The sequence below is a fragment of the Tursiops truncatus genome, chromosome X, assembly GCF_011762595.2.
Source record: "Tursiops truncatus isolate mTurTru1 chromosome X, mTurTru1.mat.Y, whole genome shotgun sequence".
Taxonomy (NCBI): domain Eukaryota; kingdom Metazoa; phylum Chordata; class Mammalia; order Artiodactyla; family Delphinidae; genus Tursiops; species Tursiops truncatus.
The window spans coordinates 41,510,402-41,533,569 of NC_047055.1; the positions used below are offsets into that span (position 1 = coordinate 41,510,402).

The window sequence follows — 23,168 nt, forward strand, 5'->3', positions numbered from 1 at the left end:
TGAACCAGGAATCTGACCCTCACTAGACACCAGATCTGCCAGCATCCTGATCGTGGGCTTCCCAGACTCCAGAACTATGAGAAATTCCAGTTTGTGGTATTTTTGTTATAGCAGCCCAAACTGACCAAGACAACATTTAATTGTTCCAGCATCATCTCTTGAAAAGTCTCCACTGAATTCCTTTGGGTCCTTTTTAAAAAATGAATTGACCATATATATGTGGGTCTACTTTTGGACTGTGTTTTATTCCATCAATCTATATGTTTGTCCTTATGCAAATACTACATAGTCTTGATTAATGTAGCTTTATAGTTAGCCCTGAAATCAGGTAGTGAGTCCTCTAACTTTGTTCCTTTGCTTTTCCATAAAACCTTTAGAATCGCAGTTTGCTGAGATTTCTAATGGGATGGCATTGAATTTATAGATCACTTTTGGAGAGAATTACCATATTAACACATTGAGTCTTCTGATCCATGAACACTGTATCTTTTTTAACTCAGGGCTCCTGATTCAATGAAAATTTATTAAGTATATGTGTCAAGTACAGTGTAAGGGATGTTAGGATGAATAAAAAAGTCTTTGGGGGCTTCCCTGGTGGCGCAGTGGTTGAGAGTCCGCCTGCCGATGTGGGGGACACGGGTTCATGCCCCGGTCCGGGAGGATCCCACATGCCGTGGAGCGGCTGGGCCCGTGGGCCATGGCTGCTGAGCCTGCGCGTCCGGAGCCGGTGCTCCGCAAATGGGAGAGGCCACAACAGTGAGAGGCCCACATACCGCAAAAAAAAAAAAGTCTTTGGAAAAAGCAACATACTAGTGGGTTAAATAAAAATGCCTAACACTGAGAGTTTTTAATATTTTTAAGAGCACTGTTACACTTCTCAGTTGGAATTGGTTTGGAATGGGAAGGGATATTTTCAGCTTGAAACTCACTTGTGTAACCCTCTCTGATTACAAGTCCTTTGATTTTGTGTAGGAAGCCAACCAGGAGACTTTTTAGAGCGAAAACTCACACTAAGAAAGGTATGTAAATTTACATGTGGCTTCCCTGAGGTACTGTGGTGTGTAGTTCAAATAATCATCCACTGTCTCGTCCACAGATTTGTCTCAGGATACAACCCCTGGTGGACCCAAAATATATGAGTCAAGAGATAAGAAACTACTGTAAGCAAATATAAAATTAACTAAAAATATTAATGACTACTTTAAGAACTATGCAATATAGTGGAGCCCAAACAGCCCTGGGGCACTACCACCAGGGTAGGTACAACTCTGAAGCTGGAAGAGGGGGTTAACCTACATTCCTATAGGAGTCAAATAGGGGCTTTGGCCCTTTGGGAACTATAGGGAATCAGAGGGGCTTTGTCACCATGAGGACTCCATCATATCAGTAGCTGTCAGCAGAGGGTACAGGGCACAACAGGAGTGCCCAACAGATACGGTAGTATCCAGATAAGAGTGGCAGTCTCTTCTCAGCTACTTGGACTTGTTCCTGGGCATAGATGAGACCTACTCTCAGCCCTCCCCTGAGTGTCTGACAAGGTCCAGGGTCCTACTGCTACAAAGGAGCCCACCCAACACAGGCAAGTTTTATTCCCATTTCACAGATGACAAGACTGACCTTTAGAGCACTGGATCTGTTACAACTGTCAGGTTGATTCCTCTAGCTGAGTCCCACAGGCAATGTTTTACTTATCATTTTACATTCTGACAACAGGAATTTTAAGTGTCTTCATTGCCCTCATAAGCTTACTGAACATTTCAATTGTTTATCATGTGTTGATTTCTAGATTTTTTATTATGACAAACATAATCCATATCATTTAAGAAAAAGTGGAGATGAGTGAGCAAAGAAAAAAAGAATCATACATGTTGGGAGCCATAGGACGGTAGAGGACCCAGGAGAAGGTGTAGCAGCGCCCACTGACATGGTTACAACTAGGGAAAGACAGGGGATGGGCACACCTTCAGGCGAACGGCATGGAGGTACCATCAGGCGATTGGATTCATTTTTGAGTGCAGGTGAGACCTATTTTCTGGCTACCATGCAGGAAAAAACCGTTGCCTCCTTTTTAGTGCAAACATTTTCAGAGTTTTCTCTGTGCACAAATGTATTGTGCAAACGTTTATATTTTTACAAAATTGGGCTGATACTATATATTCGGTTCTGAAAACTGTTTTTTCTTTATTGTTGTTTTACAGTATACCATGAACATCTCCTCCATGCATGTGGGTGAAAATCCCCTACTGAAACACAGAGAGCACTGTAGTTGGATCAAAAGGCTGCTGGTAATGAGAGTGACACCTAAAGCAAAGAATCAGCTTAAGGTTAAAGCACATAGCCTGGCAAATGCCTGCCAGGGAAAGCAGGGTCAGCGATATTCTCATCAGAGGAGTCAGAATTGAAGGCCAAAGGCATTAAAGATATGGGATATCATGTAAGCGCCTCTGGCCCCTACCTCCGCCCCTCATTCCCCTGACACCCCGTTGGCCCCTTGGGGTGAATGGATCCTGTACATCTCTTTGCATCCAATGAAAGTCACCCATTTTCTGTCTTTTCCTTAGCTCTTCCTGAGCCCTTGACATAGCTGCACATTCTGTCATCATCTCCTCACTGCCCAGATGCCTTTCCTGTAAGTTGTTCTGATAGTCCTTGGGGGAATCGTCCGTCCCCCTGTCCGTTTTTCTTTTTGCTTTCCGGGGCACATAGTCTTCAGAGGTGCACTTTTCGGCAGCCCGCGGCTGACTCTCTGGCTTTGCCTGGGATTCCAGCTTGCCCTCACCGTGTGGTTTTCCCTCAGCTTCGGACTTGTCCTGCTTTTCTCTCTTCCTCTCATCTTCTGGTTGTCCCTGGTCTTCTGGCCGTCCCTCATTCTGGAGCTCTCCCTTGTGTTCTGACTTCCCCTCCACTTCTGGCTTTTCTTCCTCATCTGACTTTCCTTGATTTTCAGGCTTTACTTCATTTTCTGGCTTTCCTTCGCTTTCCAGCTTTCCTTCATTTTCATTGCAGAGTTTTTCCATGTTGAGATGTCCCCTCGTTTTCCTGTCCTGGGGGATGGGATGTGGTGGGGTGGGGGGAGAGAGACAAGAGGAAACAAGGGAGACTGAGGCCTTGGGGGTGGAATGCAGGTCCGGATAGTACTGGCATCTCACCCTTGTCAGCGTTCCCCTGACCTGGCCCAGCCTAGTGTGCCTTCTGGCCACCCTTTACCCCACCATTCCTCCTGCACTGAGAGCCAACCATTTCCCTGGCAGGCCCTGCCACCTTGTACCATCCTTCAGCGTGGCAGAAAGTGTGTATATTATATATGGGGGGGGATGGGCAGTGGGGCCCTCAAATTCTGCCCAAGCTGTGCCCTCCACACCCAGCCCCCAGCTCTGTGCCTGTCCAGTGCCTCTCCCTCCTTCCGCTGACCTGCAGGGATTCTGGAAAGGTTCCTCCTCCTTTTCTAGCCTTGCAGAGTGCTGAGAACAGACACGCAGACCTGCAGACAGGAGACAGAGAGGGGCTGCACGGTCAGTGGACTGAAGTCCCTTTCCTGAATTTGGGCCCTCCTCATCCAACGTTTCCTCCCCCACCTCCCCTGCATCCAAGCCGCCATTACTTTTCAGGCCTCAGGCACCAGACCAGGATGCTTTACAAACTATTTTGGATCTCTGGGTCTTCCTCCCGTGCAAGCAACCTGCCCCACCCCCAACCCTTTACGCTGAGGTCAATATTTCCTCCTGGGTGGAGAGGGTGAAAGGGAGTTATTTTCAGAATTTGTCTACGTTTCACTGTCGCACTGCGGGGGCGCACTCCCCCGCCCCCCATTTCAGGCTAGAAAATGGATGGAGGGCGCAGAGGAGGGGAGTCGAAGAGGCGGCAGGGCCAGTTGCAGGGTCCTTCCTCCCCACCTGCCCACACCACGCCCCGTGCCCCTCCTCACCCATCTCGGGACCCCTTCCCCTCTCCCCGCTGCTCCCGGATCCTAGTCCCATCTGCTTCCACCCCCACCCCGGGCCGCCAGCAGCGCCCACCTTCACACTGACCTGCAGCGCCCGAGCCGGGCCTGCGCCTCCTCTGGCTCGCCTAAGCCCGCTTGCCCCTCGCTCGCCACCCGGGCAGCTCTGGGAGCTGGTTCCGCGCGGGCGACAGGACCAGACCTCGGGGCTGGGGGGGTGGGACGCGGGGGCTGCTGCCCACGTTGGCGCCCTGCCGGTCACGTGAGCGCCGCGTCACCCGAGCCCGGTTTCCCCCCGCCCCGCCCCCTCACCTACATCCCACAGGGACCGGACAGCTGCGGACGGGCTGCGGGGTGGTGTGTGTGGAAAAGGCGGAGTTACCAACAGTGCAGGTGGGGGGAGGCTTCCTGACTGCAGGTGCTTTACCTGGTGCCTCTCAGGTCCTCGCTCAGCATCCCTCTGAGATGCCCTTTATCCCCAGTTGTGCCAGCTGATTGCAGGGAGGGTACCCGACTTCTCCAGGAGCGCTCCACACGGAGCCTCACAACCCGTTTTCAAGACCAGCTCCGTCTGACTCCAGAGCCCTGGTGGTGGTGCCCGCCAGGTAGCTGCGCTGCCTCCTTGAGTAGCAGCTATGTCCAGAGCCTCTGCTCTCCTCAGTCCATGTGTCCTCGCTCCCTGGCTGATCTCTGTTCATTTCCCTCTAAACACAGATGATTTCCTAATCTACATATCCAGGTTATTCCATCCCTTGAGTCTCAGACCCATTTTGCTTTCCCACCAGCAATATAGGAGAGTGCTTATTTCCCCACACACTTTTCAACATAGCGTGTGACATACTTTCTACTTTTCACTAATATGATAGGTGAGAAGTATTATATCGATGGCATTCCTGTTTAACAACAGTTTAAATATCATTGTGAATTGTCTGTTCATGTCTTTTCCACATTTTTCTATTGGGTTGTTGGTCCTTCACACTTTTCAAGTGTTCTTTACACATTAACTATATTAGGCCTTTATCTGTTATATAAGTTGCAAATATTTACTTCCAGTTTGTTAGTTGCCTTTTGACTTTATGATGTATTTCTGCCATGCATTAAAAAAAGTAGTCACATTTATTAGACTTTTCTTTTATTGCATCTAGATTTTGATTCATAGTTAAGAACGCTTTTCCTATATGAGGTGAAAGAAGAATTCACCATGTCTTCTTTTAATACTCATAAGGTTAGCTGTATTTGTCTTGAGGTCATCTGTGGTTAAGGAATAAAGGTTAAGGAATAAACCAGTGTCAAAGTGAGTTGAATATTCAGCAGACTCAAAGCACTAGAGTAACAAAAATCAAAGCCCAAGGCTTATTAAAAGGGGAGGGGTTTCTTAGGAACTTCAAATGTTTCACTTTAAGGGTAACTGTAAACTGAAAATAAACTAGCCCTCACAAAGTTTTTTCGCTTGGCTTTGCAACATCTAGGTGGACTAGTAAAGTTTAAGTTTTGAGTATAGATTGAGGTGGTTTTAGACAGGAAGCATCCTTACAGACCTGACCAATGCAAACAAAATCTCTGGAGGAAGATTCCATCATCCTAGGCCTCAAATTATTTCAACAAACAGTTGTTTAAATACAATGCCCATACACAAAGATAAGCAGCAACACGAAGATAAAACCCATCATAGGTAAAAAGCACCAGAGAGAATAGACAACACTAACAGATCCATTAGCTTTGAATTATTTGAGTTATCAGGTACAGACTACTAAACCACAATGCTTACTGTATTCAGATAAATAAAATCCAATCTTGAAAATTTCAACAGGGAACAAGAAATCAGAAAAAGTAGGGGAAAAAAACCCTCCAAAACTAAAAAGTAACTAAGCTGAAATTAGAAACTCAGTGGATGCCCTTAACAGCATATTAGATGCAGCCCAAGAGAGAATTAAAGAACTAGAAATTCTATTCAGATGAAATTATCCATAAGGCTGCATGGGTAGTCAAAAAGATGGAAAATACAGACAAGAGGGTACGATAAGGTCTGATGCATGTTTAATTGGAGTTCCAGAAGGAGAAGAGAAATGGAATTGTTCAGAGGCAATCTAAAGAATTAATGGCTGAGGATTATTCAAAATTGATGAAAGACATTGATCCATAGGATCCAAGGAGTCCAACAAATCCCAAACAGCATAAATAAAAAGAAACCCACATATAGAATGCATAATAGTGAACTTGCAGAGAATTCAAGACAAAGAGAAAAATCAAAAAGGTAGCCAAAAAAAAATAGAGTATGCCTCAAAAGGAACAAGTTAGGCTAATTACTAGCTTTGCAACAGCAATGATGAAAGCATGAATACGGTGAAATGACATCTTTAGTATCTTGAAAGAAAATCAATGCCAACCAAGAAATTAATAACCAGCAAAAATACCCTTCAAAAATGAAGGTGAAATAAAAGCTTTACAAATAAAAACAGAGAGAGTTTCCAGCAGCAGGCATAAACCAAAGTAAGTACTGAATTCTACAGGGCATTTTTCAGATAACAGGAAAATGATCTCAGATGGAAGACTGGGGATGAAGAAAGGAATAAAAAGCAATTAAAAGGCTAAATATCTATATAAATTTAAGTCAATATTATATAAAATAATATTATCTTGTTAATTTATATTGACAACATAAGAGTCAAGAGAGCTAAAGTATTTAAAGTTTGGGCATTATCTAGGGAGTGTGTAGAAGTATAAATTAATATTGGTCAAGACTTTAATAAGTCAAGACTGTATGCTATAATTGCCAGATAACTATTAAGGAAGAGTAAGAGTGTAAAACTTCTAAGCTAATAGAGGGGTAAAAATAAGAAAATAACCAATCCTAAAGAAGAAAAAACTAACATAAATCAGGTGGGACATAGAGACAGAACTTGGTACAATGGTTATATCCAGTATTAATATCAGTAAGTATATTAAATGTAAATGGTGTACTTGAAACAATTAAAAAACAAGATTTTCAGACTGGAAAAAACCCAACTATGTACTATTTACAAAAGACTATCTGAAATATAAAGATACATAAGGACTGAAAGTAAAAGTACAGGGAAAAAAAACCATGAAAACACTAACCAAAAGAAAGACATTATAGTTAAATTAATAACAAAATAGGTAAGGAGTGTCACCTCATGATATTTAAAATTTGTATGCATTTATTAAATTGACCTCAAAATAAATAAAATAAAATTTAACAGAAATACAGGAGAATAAATAAATCCTCCATTTCAGTGTTAACACTCCTATCTAACTGTGTAAATAAAGTGTTGAAAGAAAAAAACACTAACTTAAAATTCTATACCCAGTGAAATAATCCTTCAAATGTGGAGGAGAAATAAAATACTTTCTCAGACAACAAAAAGTGATGGGATTCAGCATCAGCAAACCTTTCCTTCAGGAAATGTTAAAAGATTTTCTTCAGGCAGCAGAAAAATGATAGAGGCCAACAACTCAGATCTACATAAAGGAAGAGCTATGGAAACGCAATAAATGAAAGTAAAATGAATTTTTTTTTCTTTTTTCTCTCTCTCTTTTTTTTTTTGCGGTATGCGGGCCTCTCACTGTTGTGGCCTCTCCCGTTGCGGAGCACAGGCTCCGGACGTGCAGGTTCAGCGGCCACGGCCCACGGGCCCAGCCGCTCCGCAGCATGTGGGATCTTCCCGGACCAGGGCACAAACCCGTGTCCCCTGCATCGGCAGGCGGACTCTCAACCACTGCGCCACCAGGGAAGCCCTTGTCTTATTCTTAATTGATATAAAAATAACTCTTTATCTAAAGTAATAATGTATTAAGTGACTGTAAAAAATGGATGAATGAAATGAATGAACATTCTGTAATAAGGTATCTGTACTACATATAAGTGAAGCAAAAGAGTGTTATTTGAAAGTGATCTTAGTTAAAAATGTAAACTCGAGGAAAATCATTGAAAATTCTTTTAAAGACATATAGCTGATACACTAATAAGACAAGTGGAATCATGTAAAATACTCAATTAAAACTAGAGAAGGCAGGGGGGCTTCACTGGTGGCGTAATGGTTGAGAATCCGCCTACCAATTCAGGGGCCACGGGTTTGAGCCCTGGTCCGGAAGATCCCACATGCCGCAGAGCAACTAAGCCCATGCGCCACAACTACTGTGCCTGACCTCTAGAGCCTGCAAGCCACAGCTATTGAAGCCCATGCACCTAGAGCCCGTGCTCCTCAACAAGAGAAGCCACTGCAATGAGAAGCCCATGCACCGCAATGAAGAGTAGCCCCGACTCACCGCAACTAGAGAAAGCCCACGTGCAGCAATGAAGACTCAATGCAGTCAAAAATAAAAATAAATAAATAAATAAATGTATTAAAAAAAAAACTAGAGAAGGCAGAAGAAGCCTCTGGCAACAAATAGAAAACAGTTATAAACATGGTTGATATTAAATCCAAATATATCAAGAATCATTTTAAATGTGAATGGTCTAAATACACCAATTAAAGATAGAAATTATCAGAGTGTATTAAAAAAACCCAACTATATATTGTGTACAAGAAGCCCACTTTAAATTTAAAGAGTGAGAGGTTAAAAGTAAAGCAACAGAGAAAGATCTTCACTAATCAGAAGAAACCTGGACAAAAAAAGAAAGCTGGGGTAGTTACATACATTCAGACAAAGCAGAACAAGGAAAATTATCAGAGATCAGAAGAGGCACTACATAATGATAAAGGGATCAATTCTGAGAAAAACACATAATAATCCTAAACGTGTATATGCACCTAACAAAAGTGTCATAATATATGAGGTAAAAACTGATAGAACTGAAAGGAGAAACTGACAAATCCATTATTAGAGTTGAAGACTTCAATGCCGCCATCCAGTAATTGACAGATTAAGCAGGCAGAATATCAATAAGGATATAGTCGAAGAGTATTATCAATCAACTTGATTTAATTGACATTTATAGAACATTCCATCCAACATCAGAACATATTTATTTTCAAGCTCATATAGAACATTCACCAAGAGAGTCCTATTCTAGGTCATAAAACACACCTTAACAAATTTGAAAGAATAGAAATCATAAAAGTATGCTCTCAGTAGAATTAAACTAGAAATCAATAACAGGATAGATGGAAAACCCAAATATTTGGAAATTAAACAACACACTTCTAAATAACACATGAATCCAAGAAGAATTCTCAAGAAAAATGTAAAAATGCTTTGAACTAAATGAAAATACAACATATCAAAATCTTTGGGATGAATCAACAGTAGTGCTTAAAGGGAAATTTCTAGCTTAAATGCATATATGGAAAAGAAGAAGGTTCTAACATCAATAACCTACACTTTCTCTTCAGGAGACTAAAGAAAGAAGAGTAATTTAAGCCTAGAGCAAACAGGAAAAAAGAAATATTAGAGACAAAATCAAGGAAAGTGAAAACAGGAAAACAACAGAGGAAATCAACAAAACCAAAAGCTGGTTCTTTGAAAAGATAAATAAAACTGTTAAATCTCTTACCAGGGTAACCAAGAAAAAAAGAAAGGCGGCTCATATTAAAATATCAGAAGTGAAAGTGGGGTTATCACTCCTAATTCCATGGACATTATCTTCTTAATGAAGGAATACTATTAACAACTCTATGCCTACAAATTTGATAACTTAGATGAAATGGACTAATTACTCAAAAGGTACAAACTACTAAAACTCACACAAGGGGAAAAAGATAACCTGAATAATTCTGTACCTACTAAAGAAATTGAATCAATAATTAATAACCTTCCAAAGATAGAAATCACTAGGACCAAATTCTACCAAACATTTAAGGATCACCAGTAAACATTTAGAAATCACCAGTGAATTTTACCAAACATTTAAGTTAGAAATAATACCAATTCTCCACAATCCCTTCCATAAAACTGAAGTAGAGAACACTTGACTCATTCTGTGAAACCAATTATTACCCTAATTCCAAAACCAGATAAAATATACTACAAGAAAGCAAAACTAAAGACCAATATTTCTAATGAACGCATACAGAAAATCCTCAACAAAATATTATGAAATTGAATCCAATAACGTATAAAAAGTTAGGCACCAAACAAGTGAAATTTATTCTAGGTATTCAAGGCTGACTCAACATTTGAAAATCAATCAATATAATCCACCACATGTTAACAGACTAAAGAAGAAAAATCATATGATCTTTATTATTTGATGCAGAAAAAGCATTTGACAGAATCCAACACCCAATCATGATAAAAGCTCTCAAACTAGGATTAGAGGGGAACTTCCTCAATTTGATAAAGAATACAAGAAACTAACATTATACTTAGTGGTGAGAAAGTAGACACTTAACCCTAAGGTCAGGAACAGGCCAAGGGTGTCCCTTCTCATTGTTCCTATTAAACATCATACTGGAAGTCCTAGCTAGTGCAGTAAGACAAAAAAGGAAATAAAAAGTATACAGATTGGAATGGAGGAAATAAAACTATATTTGCAGATGACATGATGGTCTATGTAGAAAATGCCAAAGCATTGACAAACTCCTGGCCACAAGATCGCAGGATGTAAGTTAATATATAAAAGTTACTTGCTGGGACTTCCCTGCTGGCGCAGTGGTTGAGAGTCCGCCTGCCGATGCAGGGGACACGGGTTTGTGCCTCGGTCCGGGAAGATCCCACATGCCGCGGAGCGGCTGGGCCCGTGAGCCATGGCCACTGAGCTTGTGTGTCCGGAGCCTGTGCTCCGCAATGGGAGAGGCCACAACAGTGAGAGGCCCACGTACCGCAAAAAAAAAAAAAAAAGTTACTTGCTTTCCTATATACCAGTAATGAACAATTGGAATTTGATTATTTAAAAGTGCCATTTATAATAGCATTCCCACAACACAGGATGTGACAAAAGACTCTAAGTGTATCACAAATGCATGAAACAACTTCACTGAAAGGGATGGAAAAATTAGGCACTGGCATAGGTAACTTTGGAAATGAGTGGAGTCTGTAAGACTAAAGACAAAATTTTCTCTCTATATATTTAAAAATATATAAAGACACATATATATACACATACATACATATATATGGAGAGACAGAGATGCATATATATGCATGGGTTATTATATACCCATATATCTTCTTTCTCTGTCTACCGAGAGGGCCTATAAACAATGATATCCCAATAGTAACGAGTACACCTAACACCCAAATCTTGGTTTTTAATACCATTCTCCAACCAAAGGTACCAGGGTTCCTTGGAGAAATGGCTGATTCTAGGACTTGGGCAGGAAATATGCAAGGTAAGACTAGAGCATCTTGTAGTGCCAGAAAGAGTTTTTTTAAAAAAGCACACACATACACAATGATGGAAGTATGTCAAATAGATCCAAGAGCCAACTGAAAGAGCTTCCAATGGCCAAAAGTGGAACAATTTGAGCAATGAAAGTATATAAAATAGTATTAGATTATAGTCCAAAGAATAAAATTAATGAGCCCAACTTACATAAATAAATTGAATATATTAATAAACGGGGGAGAAATCAAATATCCTATGCAGAATTCCAAATAAATGTTGGAGATACTCCATCCTCAAGGCGTTAACTTTGGAAATGAGGTAACTTTGAAATAACACCACATTCTTTAAGTGTGGACTGTGCAGAGTGACTTTCTTCCAGAGTACAGTCTGGAAAGGGAGAAATAAAAGGGTAACTTTACCATGGAGAATCCTGACAAACACTACCTCAGCCAGGTGATCAACGTTAACATCAACAGGAATAATATTGATAGCATATATCCTTTATATGATGCCACTTTACCTGTGCGATCTTCTTCCCAGAAGCACTTAACACCTGTCTAACCACAAGAAAAAAATCAAGCAAACTGATATTGTGGTACATTATACAAAGTACCTGACCAGTACTTCTCAAGAACGTCAAGGCATAAGAAACAGGGCAAGTGTGAGAAACTGTCACAACCAAGAGGAGCCTAAGGAGACATAATGACTAAATGTAAGGTGGTAACCTGGATAGGATCTTGGAACAGTAAAAGGACATTAGGGAAAAACTGAGAAAATATGAATAAAGTATGTACTTTGGTAAATAATAATGTATCAACATTGGTTCATTGTGACAAACACTTCAAACTAAAGTAAGCTGTTAATAATAGGCGATATTAGGTATGGGGTAAACGGAATCTATATATCTTTGCAATAATTCTGTAAATTTACAACTGTCCTAAAATAAAAGTTTATTTAAAGAAACACTATAAGCAAATAAAAGGCTAATGAAGAGCCAGAGGAAAAAAATCACATAGGTAGATGGGTCTGCTGAAATGATAAGCCAGGGCTTAACAGGAATTTCCTAGGGGACAGCTCCTTCTAAGAAGAAAATGTCAGCAGACAAGAGATTAACAGGTGAGAATAGCACAGCATCTGGTCACTCAGATTTTTCTCCTGGCTCAATCTCCTGTATCTAAATCCAGTGGAGAGGGCTGTATGCAAAAACACAAACAAACCAACAAAAAACTTGGAAAGGTGTGTTTTATAAGACCTTCATAAATATCAAGGCCCAAGCGACAACTGGGTGCTACCCACCGGAGTTAGGGAAACTCTACTGTAGGTAGAGAATTCTCCGCCCTTCTGTTGTGACACTGTTTCTTTAGTCCATCACGATCTCCAGCACATCAGCAGCAGTGGGGGCCTTAGGAGGGTACAGGACAAACTAGAAGAGGCACAGCGCCCAAGAGTCATGGCATTACACAGGGGAGAGTGACACCCACCTCTCAGCTGTCTGGATTTATTTATGGACACATGTGAGAGCTCCCTCAGCCCTCTCCCAAACATTTCATGGGGTTCTGGTCCTGCTAGTGCAGGAGAGAGGATAGGAGCCAGCCTAACACAGTTCACACACTCAACATCTCATCGGATATTCTCCACAGGCCTGGAAGGCAAGTTTTATCCCCAATTCACTGATGCTAAGACTCTCCCTTACAATAATGGACCTATAATAATTGCCAGGTTGATTCTTCCAGCTTTGAGTCCCAGAGGTAATGTGACTTTTACTTATCATTTCATGTCCTGACAACAGAAATTTTATGTGTCTCCACTGCCTTCGTAAGCTGAACAGTACTTTTGATTGCTTGGTATTGCTTTCCTATATTTTTTATCTTTCTTATTGTTATGATAAAAGTAATGTGTTTTTTAAAGAGAATATAAACAGATGAACAAAAAACAGAAAAAAATCACCCACAGATAACCACTGTTAATCTTTTAGTAGACACAGCTTTCCGAGTTTTTTCTGTACATGAATCACTAGGTATCTTTGTAGTTTTACAAAAATGGACTGATGCCGTATATATGGTTCTGAAAACTGGTTTTTTAAACATTTTACAATGCACCATAAACATTTTTCCATGCAATGGATGAAAATCTGCTACTGAAACACACAGGGCTGCAGTTGGATAAAGAGAGTGACACCTAAAGCATAGTATTAGCATAAGGTTAAATAAAGCATAGGGCCTTGCAAATGCCTGCCAGGGGCACTACACAAAAGGAATGTCTTCAAAGCCCCTTTGTGGGGCCCTGCAGCCACCCCTGAGTTCCCTTGGGCCCCTCGGGTGGAAGGGGTCCTGTAAACTTTTTTGCATCCACATAAACCCCCCCAATTTCTGTCTGGTTTTCTTCACCTCATCCTCCACCCTGGCCATCTCGTCAAATTCTCTTATCATCTCTTCATTGCTCAAATGCATATCGTGTATGGCCTCCTTGTATTCCTTGAGACACTGAGCCAGCCCCTTGTTGGTTTTTCTTTTGGCCTTCCTGGGTACATCATCCCCAGCTGGGCGCTTTCCTGCAGCCCTTGGTTCGCTGGCTGGCTTTTCTTCTTTTGGCTTTCCCTCGCTCACTGGCTTTCCCTCACTCTCTGGTTTTCCTTCTTTTGGTTTTCCCTCACTCACTGGCTTTCCTTCTTTTGGCTTTGCCTCACTGTCTGGCTTTTCTTTATCCTTTAGTACTTCCTCATCTTCTGTCTTTCCCTTGAGATCTATCCTTCCCTTGTTTTCTAACTTTTCCTTGTCTTCCACAGTACAAGCTACTCCCGGCTTTCCCGCATCCGGTGGCTGTCCTTTGTTTTCCATCTTGCCTTGGTTCTCAGGCTTTCCTTCATTTTCACTGCAGAGTTTTTCCATGTTGAGTGTCCCTTCCTTTTCCTGTCCTGGGGATGGGGCAGGGGGAAGAGAAGACAAAGAGGAAACAAGGGAGACTGAGGGCTTGGGGACGGAATGCAGGTCCGGATAGTAGCAGTCGCTTCTCGTCCCTTGTCAGGGATCCCCTGACCTGGCCCGGCCTTCCTAGTGTGCCTTCTGCCCACCCTTTACCCCACCATTCCTCGTGCACACGTGAGCCAACCATTTCCCAGACAGACCCTGCCATTTTTCCCTACGCTTGCTCAGCATGGCAGAGTGTGTGTAAATGTGTTGGGAAGTGGGCAGTGGGGCCCCCAATTCTGCCCGAGCCGTGCCCTCCACACTCCCCACCCCTCTGGGTCCCTGTCCAGTGCCCTCCTCCTTCACTGACCTGCGGGTATTCTGGACAGGTTCCTCCTCCTTCTCTAGCCCAGTAGAGCACTGGGAACAACAGACACGTACACCTTAAGACAGACAGGAGACCGGGAATGAGGCATCGGTGGATGCACAGGGACTCGGGTCTTTTTTCCGAATCCCGGTCCTCCTCATCCAACGTTTCCCTCCCCCACCTCCTCCGCCCCCACAGCACCCCAGCCGCCATTTCTGTTCACTCCTCCGGCGCCAGACCAGGATGTTTTCCAAACTAATTTTGGATCTCTGCGTCCTTCTCCCCCAGAGGAAACTCGCCCCCCCACCCTTGAGGTCAACTTTTACTCTGCGCACAGAGTGCCAGAAGGGGTTTATTTCCACTGTCTCACTGCTGGGGCACCCCCCAACTCATCATCTCCGGCTCCAAAATGGACGGAGGGTAGAGAAGAAGTGTGCAGAAAGGCGAATGGGTACTTGGGGTGTCCGCCTTCCCCACCCTCTGCCCAATGGCCGCTTGCTCCCCCTTAGCCGTTTTTCCCACCGCCATCTCTGTTTACACTCTGGCCAGCTCCCCTCGACCCGGACCCCATCCCCAACCTTTTTCCTTTCCGCGCCCGTTCCTCCTTCCCCATTCCGATGTCACGCAGGCAGCGACGAGAGCTCTCACACTGACCTGAAAGAACCTGGAGCAACAATTAGGGGCGCCCAGACGGCTCCCGGTCCGACAGCAGGGAGGGAGAGCTGGCACCCGGACCGGTGCCCACTTCGGAGCCCGGCGGTCACGTGAGCGCTGCGTCACCCGAGCTCCGCCCTCGCACCCCGCCCACCAGCCGGAGTCTGCAAGCCGCCCACCGCCTCCCTCCGGCAGGTCCCCCAGCCAACCTCTCCCGGCCCTTTTGTCCTTTTCCTCTTCTTGGGAAGTTGGTCACAGAAAGAATTTTAATAAAAAACACAGAAGCTTTTATTAATGGGCTGGGCGGTCCGGGGGAGGAGTCTATAACGTTGCTCTTAAATTCCGTTGAGAGAACGTAGACTCACCAATGAAATCTTACGCATGTGAACTTTAATATTGTACAAAGGGTAGAATATTGCACTTTAGAAAAAAATTAAGAAAAATGTTCCCGTCAAAATGAAGCTGTCCCTTTTTCCTAGTATGCTCAAACATAAATTTTCTAATGAATTAAATATTTAGATCTGAAAATGAAATTATATTTGAAGCAGAATGAAAGAATGAGTTTTTTAAGTGAGAGACTGAATACACAACGGACGATGACCAGACCATATATGACAATAGAATTGTGACCCACAACCTCTGTAGCAAGCAGCCCCGCAAGCCAAATCACAGCCTCTACAGCAATCTTCAGGACTTGATCAATGACTGCCAGCCTCCCTATTTTTGCCCAGCCCCAATTAGAGAAACCTAAATATGCTACCCAAACCAGTAACAAAATGCCGCTGCTTCTAGTTACCTGGCTTCCAGCTTTTCCCTGACAACAACTTCCAATTAGAGAAAACCTGGTCTTCCTTTTTTTCACTCTAAAGCTTTCCCATTCCCTTGCCTGTCTTTAAGTCTCTGCCAAACACAAGTTAGGGGAGCTAACTCCCTTGTTATAACACGCTGTGAATAACTAGCCTCTGCTTTTACATAAGCTTTCTGTGTAGAAGGTCTTTAAAAATATAATAACTGAAAGTTAAACAATTAAGAACAGCGTTGATGGATTTGATTACATTAAAATGTGTAACAGATTTGTTAAGGGATTGGGGACACATGCATTTCTCCCTGCTCTTGCTTTTTTTAAATTTATTTTTTATTGAAATATACTTGAATTACAATGTTGTGTTAATTACTGCTGTACAGCAAAGTGACTCAGTTATACATATATATATATATATATATACATTCTTTTTCATATTCTTTTCCATTATGGTTTATCAAAACATATTGAATATAGTTCCCTGTGCGCTACAGTAGGACATTGTTGTTTATCCATTCTATAAATACCAGTTTGCATCTGCTAATCCCAAACTCCTGCTCCTACCCTCTCCCACCCCCCTACCCTGCCTGCTCTTGTTGAGTGTACTGGTAAAATTTTCTGAAGGGCAACTTTGTAAATTTTTTAAAAATAAAAATATTTTATATTTTGGCCCAGCAATTCCACCTTTAATATTTATCCATGGAGATAATTAGTAAGGTGCTAAAATAGAATCTTATGTTTTAAAACGTTTTATGGTTTTAAATTCCCATAACAATTATTTGTTATGCATTTATCCTTTGCTGGAACTGGGGCTCCAGTAGTGATTCTGTAGGCTTTGTTTATAAAGGGAAAAAAATGGAGCATCACAATTGTCCATCGGTACAGATTTAGTTACATAATCTTCTTAGTACATTTGTTTACCCTAGTTATCTTTGGACATTTGGTTAGAAAAATAATCCTTTTATGTTGGGTGCTCAATATGCAGTAAAATTAATTATTAACTATCCATAACCCCAAATTACTGTGGATGGTGGGACACAAAGGATAACCAGAGGATGTGGTTTTGACCTCTAGAGAATACCACCTATCTGCCAGGCATTATGCTAGCTACCTTATCTGGTGTAGATTTCATTTATATCTGATTGAAGAACTCATACTTCAATGAAGCGGAATGATTTATAAAGCTACAGTCTTAACTCACTGTAGTACTGGAATAAAGATAGAAAGAGGAATAAAACAGAGAGCCCACTAACATCTCCAGGTATAAAAGTTTTTAGTATATGATAAGGAAGCATTTCTGATCAGTAGTAAGATATAGGTTATTATGGAAATTAAACTTGTATAATTACTTTAATAGTTAAAGGAAAATGAAGAGCCATATTTTCTGACATACACTTAAATGCTTTTCAGAGTAGGCAAGAAAAATGAAACAAAAGGTATCCAGAATGGAAGGAAAGAAGTAAAACTATCTCTGTTTGCAAATGACATGATCATGCATATAGAAAATCCCAAGGAATCCACTAAAGAACTATGAGAAAGAAAGAGTTCAGCAATGTGGTAGAATACAAGATCAACATACGAAAATCAACTGTGTTTCTATATGCTAGCAAAAAACAATTCAAAGAGGAAAGTAAGGAAACATTTCCATTCAAAATATCATCAAAAAGAGGGGACTTCCCTGGTGTCCAGTGGTTAAGACTCCACACTCCCAATGCAGGGGGCCTGGGCTCAATCCCTGCTCAGGGAACTAGATCCCACATGCATGCCACAACTAAGAGTCCACATGCTGCAACTAAGAGTCTGCATACTACAACTAAAAGATCCTGCACACAGCAACGAAGATCCTACGTGCCGCAACTAAGACCCAGGGCAGCCAAATAAATAAATAAAAATTTAAAAACTTGCTTAGATTTAAAAAAAAATCATCAAAAATGATAAACCATTTAGAAATAAATTTATTTTGAAAATCCAAGACTTGTATACTGAAAACTATAAAGTATTGTTGAACAAAATTAAAGAATACCTAAATAAATGGAAAGATAGCCTATGTTTATAGATTGGAAGACTTCATATTGTTAAGATGGGCAATACTTCCTAAGCTGATCTACAGACTCGACACAACCTCTATCAAAATATCAGATGGTTTCTTTGCAGATTTTGATAAGCTGATCCCAAAATTCATATGGAAATGCAAGGAACTCAGAATAGACAAAAACAATCTTGAAAGGGAAGGATAAATTTTGAGATCTCATACTTCCGTATTTCAAAACTTATTATATAGCTACAGGAATAAAGACAATGTGGTACTGGCATAAGGATATATAGACCAATGGAATAGAATTGAGAGTACAGAAATAAACCCTCAGATTTACAGTCAGTTGGTTTTCAACCAGAGTGCCAAGAAAATTTAGTGGTGAAAGAAGAGTCTTTTCAACAAATGATGGTGAGACAACTAGATATCCACATGCAAAAAATGAATTTGGACTCCCACATCACACCACATACAGAACTTAACTCAAAAAAAATAAAGTCCTAAATATAAGAGCTAAAACCATTAAACTCTTAGAAGAAAATAAAGGTGTAATTCTTCATGATCTTGGATTAGGCAATGGTTTCTTAGATATGACACTAAAAGCTTAAGCAATAAAAGAAATATAGAAAAATGGGACTTCACCAAAATGTAAAACTTTTCATTTAAACAACACAATTAAGAAAGTGAAAAGACAACTCACAGAAAGGGAGAAAAATTTTGAAAGTAATATGTCTGATAAGGGACTTATATCTAGAATATACAAAGAGCACTTACAACTCAATAAAAAAAATAAACAATTTAAAAATGGGCAGGGAATTCCCTGGCAGTCCAGTGGTTAGGACTCTGCCCATCACGGCCAAGGGTGTGGGTTCAATCCCTGGTCGGGGAACTCAGATCCTGCAAGCCAAGCAGTGTGGCCAATAAATAAATAAAATAAAAATGGGCAAAGGATCTGAATAGATATTTCAGCAAAGGAAATATACAAATGACCTATAAGCACGATGTTCAACATCATTAGCTGTCAGGGAAATGCAAATTAAAACCACATTGAGATACCACTTCATACTCACTAGAATGGATATAATAAAAAAAGGCAGATAATAACAAGTGTTTGCAAATATGTAGAGAAATTAGAACCATCACACAGTGATGGTGGGAATGGGAAATGATGCAGCCACTGTGGAAAACAGGCTGTCTGGCAGTTTCTCAAAATGTTAAACCTTAAGTTATCATGTGACTTGACAATTTCACTTCTAAGTAAAGATCCAAGAGAAATGAAAAACTACGTTCACACAAAAACTTGTATGCAAAAGTCCTTGGCATCATTATTCATAATAATTAAAAAGTGGAAATATCCCTAATGTCCATCATCTGATGAATGGATAAATAAAGTGTGGTATAATAATGGAATACTATTTTTCAATAAAAATGGGATGAAGAGCTGATACATGCCAACAGGCACATGAAAAAATGCTCAGCATCGCTAATCATCAGAGAAATGCAAATCAAAACCACAATGAGATATCACCTCACACCTGTCAGAATGGCTATTATTGAAAAGACAACAAATAATAAGTGTTGGCGAGGATGTGGAGAAAAGGGAGCCCTCATGCACTGTTGGTGGGAATGTAAATTGGTGCAGCCACTATGGAAAACAGTATGGAGTTTCCTTAAAAAACTAAAAACAGAGCTACCATATGATTCAGCAGTTCCACTCCTGGGTATTTATCTGAAGAAAACAAAAACACTAATTACAAAAGATGTGTACCCTTATGTTCACTGCAGCATTATTTACAATAGCCCAGATATGGAAGCAACCCAAGTGCCCATCAATAGATGAATGGATAAAGAAGATGTGATATATAATGGAATACTACTCAGCCATAAAAAGAATGAAATATTGCCATTTATGACAACATGAATGAACCTAGATGGTATTATGCTAAATTAAATGTCAGACAAAGACAAATACTGTATGATTTCACTTATATGTGGATTCTAAAAATCAAAACAAATATAACAAAACAGAAACAGGGGCTTCCCTGGTGGCGCAGTGGTTGAGAGTCCGCCTGCCGATGCAGGGGACACGGGTTCGTGCCCTGGTCTGGGAAGATCCCACATGCCGCGGAGCGGCTGGGCTCGTGAGCCATGGCTACTGAGCCTGCGCGTCCGGAGCCTGTGCTCCGCAACGGGAGAGGCCACAACAGTGAGAGGCCCGCGTACGGCAAAAAAAAAAAAAAAAAAAAAAAAAAAAAACAGAAACAGTTATAGATACAGAGGACAAACAGGTGGTTGCCGGAGAGGAGGGTGTTGGGGGGAGGAAAGAAATAGATGAGAGAGATTAAGAGGTACAAACTTCCTGTTGCAAAATAAATGAGTCACAGGTATGAAATGTGCAGTGCAGAATATAGTCAATAGCGATGTAATATATTGGTATGGTGACATATTGTGACTTGACTTATTGTAGTGATCATTTTGAAATGTATAGAAATTCCAAATCACTATGTTGTGTAACAGGAGCTAACTTAGTGTTGTAGGTCAATTATACTTCAAAAACAAATAAGCAAACTGATAGAAAAAGAGATCAGATTTGTAGTTGCTAGAGTGGGGGGAGGGGGGAATTGGATGAAGGCAGACAAAAGGTACAAAGTTCCAAATATAAGATAAATAATTTTTAAAAAAAGATAAATAATTACTAGGGATGTAATGTACAACATAAATATAATTAACACTGCTGTATGTTATATATGAAAAAGAGAGTAAATCCTGAGTTCTCATCACAAAAAAATTTTTTTCTATTTCTTTAATTTTGTATGTACATAAGATGATGGATGTCCACTAAACTTATTGTGATAATCATTTCATGATGTATGTAAATCATCAAATCATTATGCTGTACACCTTAAATTTATACAGTGCTGTATGTCAATTATATCTCAAGAAAACTGGAAGAAAATAGTGGTAATAATAATAATAATAAAGAACCTAGCAGCTGAATATTCCTGAATATAAGTGATCATTTTAAGCTGCTAATTTTTGGAGTAATTTGTTATGCAGGAATAGTAACCAGAACAACCTAAAGAAAGGATATGATAATACCAAATATGATAATAGATAGTGCACATAGCGTAAAATATTTACTACCTGGTCCTTTACAGAAAATTTTGTCAGTCCATGTCTTAGACCAAAGGGAACAACTAAACCTCCACCACCACCACAACCATCATCATTAAGATATGATGCTGAGTAAGTACTAATATAGATACATATCAGGGTACAGGTAACATTTCATTCTTTTAAGGGGAGTAACTTTATTTAATACAATTTTAAACTTACAAAAAATTATTCTGTGTATTTTTGAAACAACTAATTCTTGAGTACTGGAAACCCATAAAGTAAAAGTTGATGGCCTAATGGAAAGAGTCTAGAATTCAGACTTTGCACTTTAAAAAAGTATTTAACCTCTTTTAGGCCCAGTTGGTTTGCCCATCTATGAAACGGGAGAATGGATAACTATCAAAAGACTGACAGTATTGAGTGTTGGCAAGGATATAGAGTAACTGGAACCCACATACCTACTCTAGGAAGTGTAAATTGATAGCCACTTTGGAAAACTGTCAATATCTACTAAGGCCAAACACTCAAATATGTTTTGACTCAGCAGTTGCACTCTTGGTATATTTCAACAGAAATATGTCCTTGTGTACACCAAAAGACATGAACAAGACTGATTATTAAGCTCAAAACTTAAAGCAATGCAAATGTCCATTAACAGAAAAAGAGTGTTATAGTCCTATAATGCATTACAGTACAGACATGAAAATGAACAAACTACAACCACAAACAACAACATGGGATAAATATCACAAATATAACACTGATACTTCCATTGTAATCCCTCCATCTCTCTCCTCCCTACAAAAATACATACCTGTGAAGTCACAAATGGGGGCAGATTTGAGGCCACAAGAAAGAATTTAGGGAGAGGGAAAAGCAGAACAGCCCCTAGAACTCAACCTGATGTCTGACATCCCCAGCTGTTGGAGTTTAAGGGAAAAACATTATGCATTTTATGCTTATGAATTTTAATTTGAATTAATTCTCCAAATGGAGATTAAGATGGGTCAAACAAATTAACACTGTATTAGCTTTTATTTTAAAGTATTTCCTGTCAAGCAGATTGATGCAGAGAAGCACAGTTTCTATACACTTCTAATAGGTTCAAACACTCAAAGGCTAATACCATGTCTGATAGACCAGACAGTAAAGTGAGATTCAGGAGATCACCTGGGTCCTGGTGTCAGTTCTGACCCAATAGCTGTGTGACCTTGGGTAATGCCCTTCACCTCTCTGTGAAGATCCCATCTGGGAAAAGACACTGTGTTCCTAGAAGGGATAGAATTCACTATGCCAGTCCCATTATTTTAATAAGAACAATAACTATGAACCTTACGCTTTCTTAAAACAAAATTCCCAGTGGTGTACGACAAAATACCTGGTCAAACATCATGTCCACCCAAAGTCATACGGTCACCACCTAACTTTAACTCCCAAGAGCTGACATTGTTCACACGTACCTCTGTATAAGGACCTTTTGAAGGAATACTTAGTGACATCATGGTCAGGTTTCAGGATTTCACAAGAACTTTAGGGCAACAGCAGATCAGTGAGGGGCAGGACTGAGCATGTCACAACCCCCAGATGGACGCTAGGACACATGGCAAGGACTGGACTGACAACCTGCTAGAGGGGAGTACAGAGCTCCCACGCTCCACTCATGCCCACAAGTAATCCTAGATTTGCTTTTAAACTCCCTCATATTAAGGAGAAAGCACAAATGGCCATTTTTTCAAACTTCCTCCTCCCCAACACCACACTCATTCCATTCTCTTCTTATCCAGGAGTAACCAGTCATAATCAAAGAGGAGGAGGGCAATGATGGGTTAGGAATCACGACCAACACCATTTTGTTGACCCCTGTCCTGGAGAAAATTTTAGTGAGATTTTCATCCTGCCAAGTTAATGTGGTGGGTTTTATTTTGCCAGGCATATATGCTGGAAGGTGAAAAAATAAAATCAACTTAATATTCAGATAGCTTGAGGAAAAATATAGTGGGGGAGAGTCAGTTTTCTCTTGATCTATTACTATGGTTCATTTTTTTTACATCTTTATTGG

General features: G+C 40.6%; 3 protein-coding genes across 22 annotated transcripts in view; 1 reads left to right on the forward strand and 2 right to left on the reverse strand.

Moving 5' to 3' along the window:
- Positions 1 to 5,059, forward strand: part of MORF4L2 (mortality factor 4 like 2) — an 83,543-nt gene extending 78,484 nt beyond the window's left edge. For 3 of the 17 annotated variants that reach the window (XR_012329141.1, XR_012329152.1, XR_004524388.2), the window contains 4 exons: positions 973 to 1,019; positions 1,097 to 1,160; positions 1,787 to 2,018; positions 2,199 to 5,059. The gene's annotated coding sequence lies outside the window, so the exon portion shown is untranslated. The other 14 variants (XR_012329151.1, XR_012329156.1, XR_012329155.1 and 11 more) reach the window with 11 other exon arrangements.
- On the reverse strand, positions 2,455 to 4,505 carry TCEAL3 (transcription elongation factor A like 3). The gene is given in 4 exon segments (XM_073798860.1): positions 2,455 to 2,494; positions 2,496 to 3,044; positions 3,412 to 3,481; positions 4,368 to 4,505. Coding segments are annotated over 4 exon segments (678 nt in total). The 5' UTR covers positions 4,397 to 4,505; the 3' UTR covers positions 2,455 to 2,464.
- Positions 5,060 to 13,189: 8,130 nt separating the features above from the next.
- On the reverse strand, positions 13,190 to 15,313 carry TCEAL4 (transcription elongation factor A like 4). 4 transcript variants are annotated; one of them, XM_033849167.2, is made up of 3 exons: positions 15,159 to 15,313; positions 14,508 to 14,580; positions 13,190 to 14,140 (listed from the first exon to the last, which is right to left on the reverse strand). In XM_033849167.2, exon 3 carries the CDS (start codon positions 14,117 to 14,119, stop codon positions 13,475 to 13,477), a length of 645 nt encoding a protein of 214 aa, XP_033705058.1. In that variant the 5' UTR covers positions 14,120 to 14,140; positions 14,508 to 14,580; positions 15,159 to 15,313; the 3' UTR covers positions 13,190 to 13,474. The 4 variants fall into 4 exon arrangements, with proteins under 4 accessions (XP_033705058.1, XP_033705057.1, XP_033705056.1 ...); XM_033849166.2 differs by having other exon boundaries at positions 13,190 to 14,145; XM_033849165.2 differs by having other exon boundaries at positions 15,083 to 15,274.
- Between the last annotated feature and the right edge of the window lie 7,855 nt (positions 15,314 to 23,168).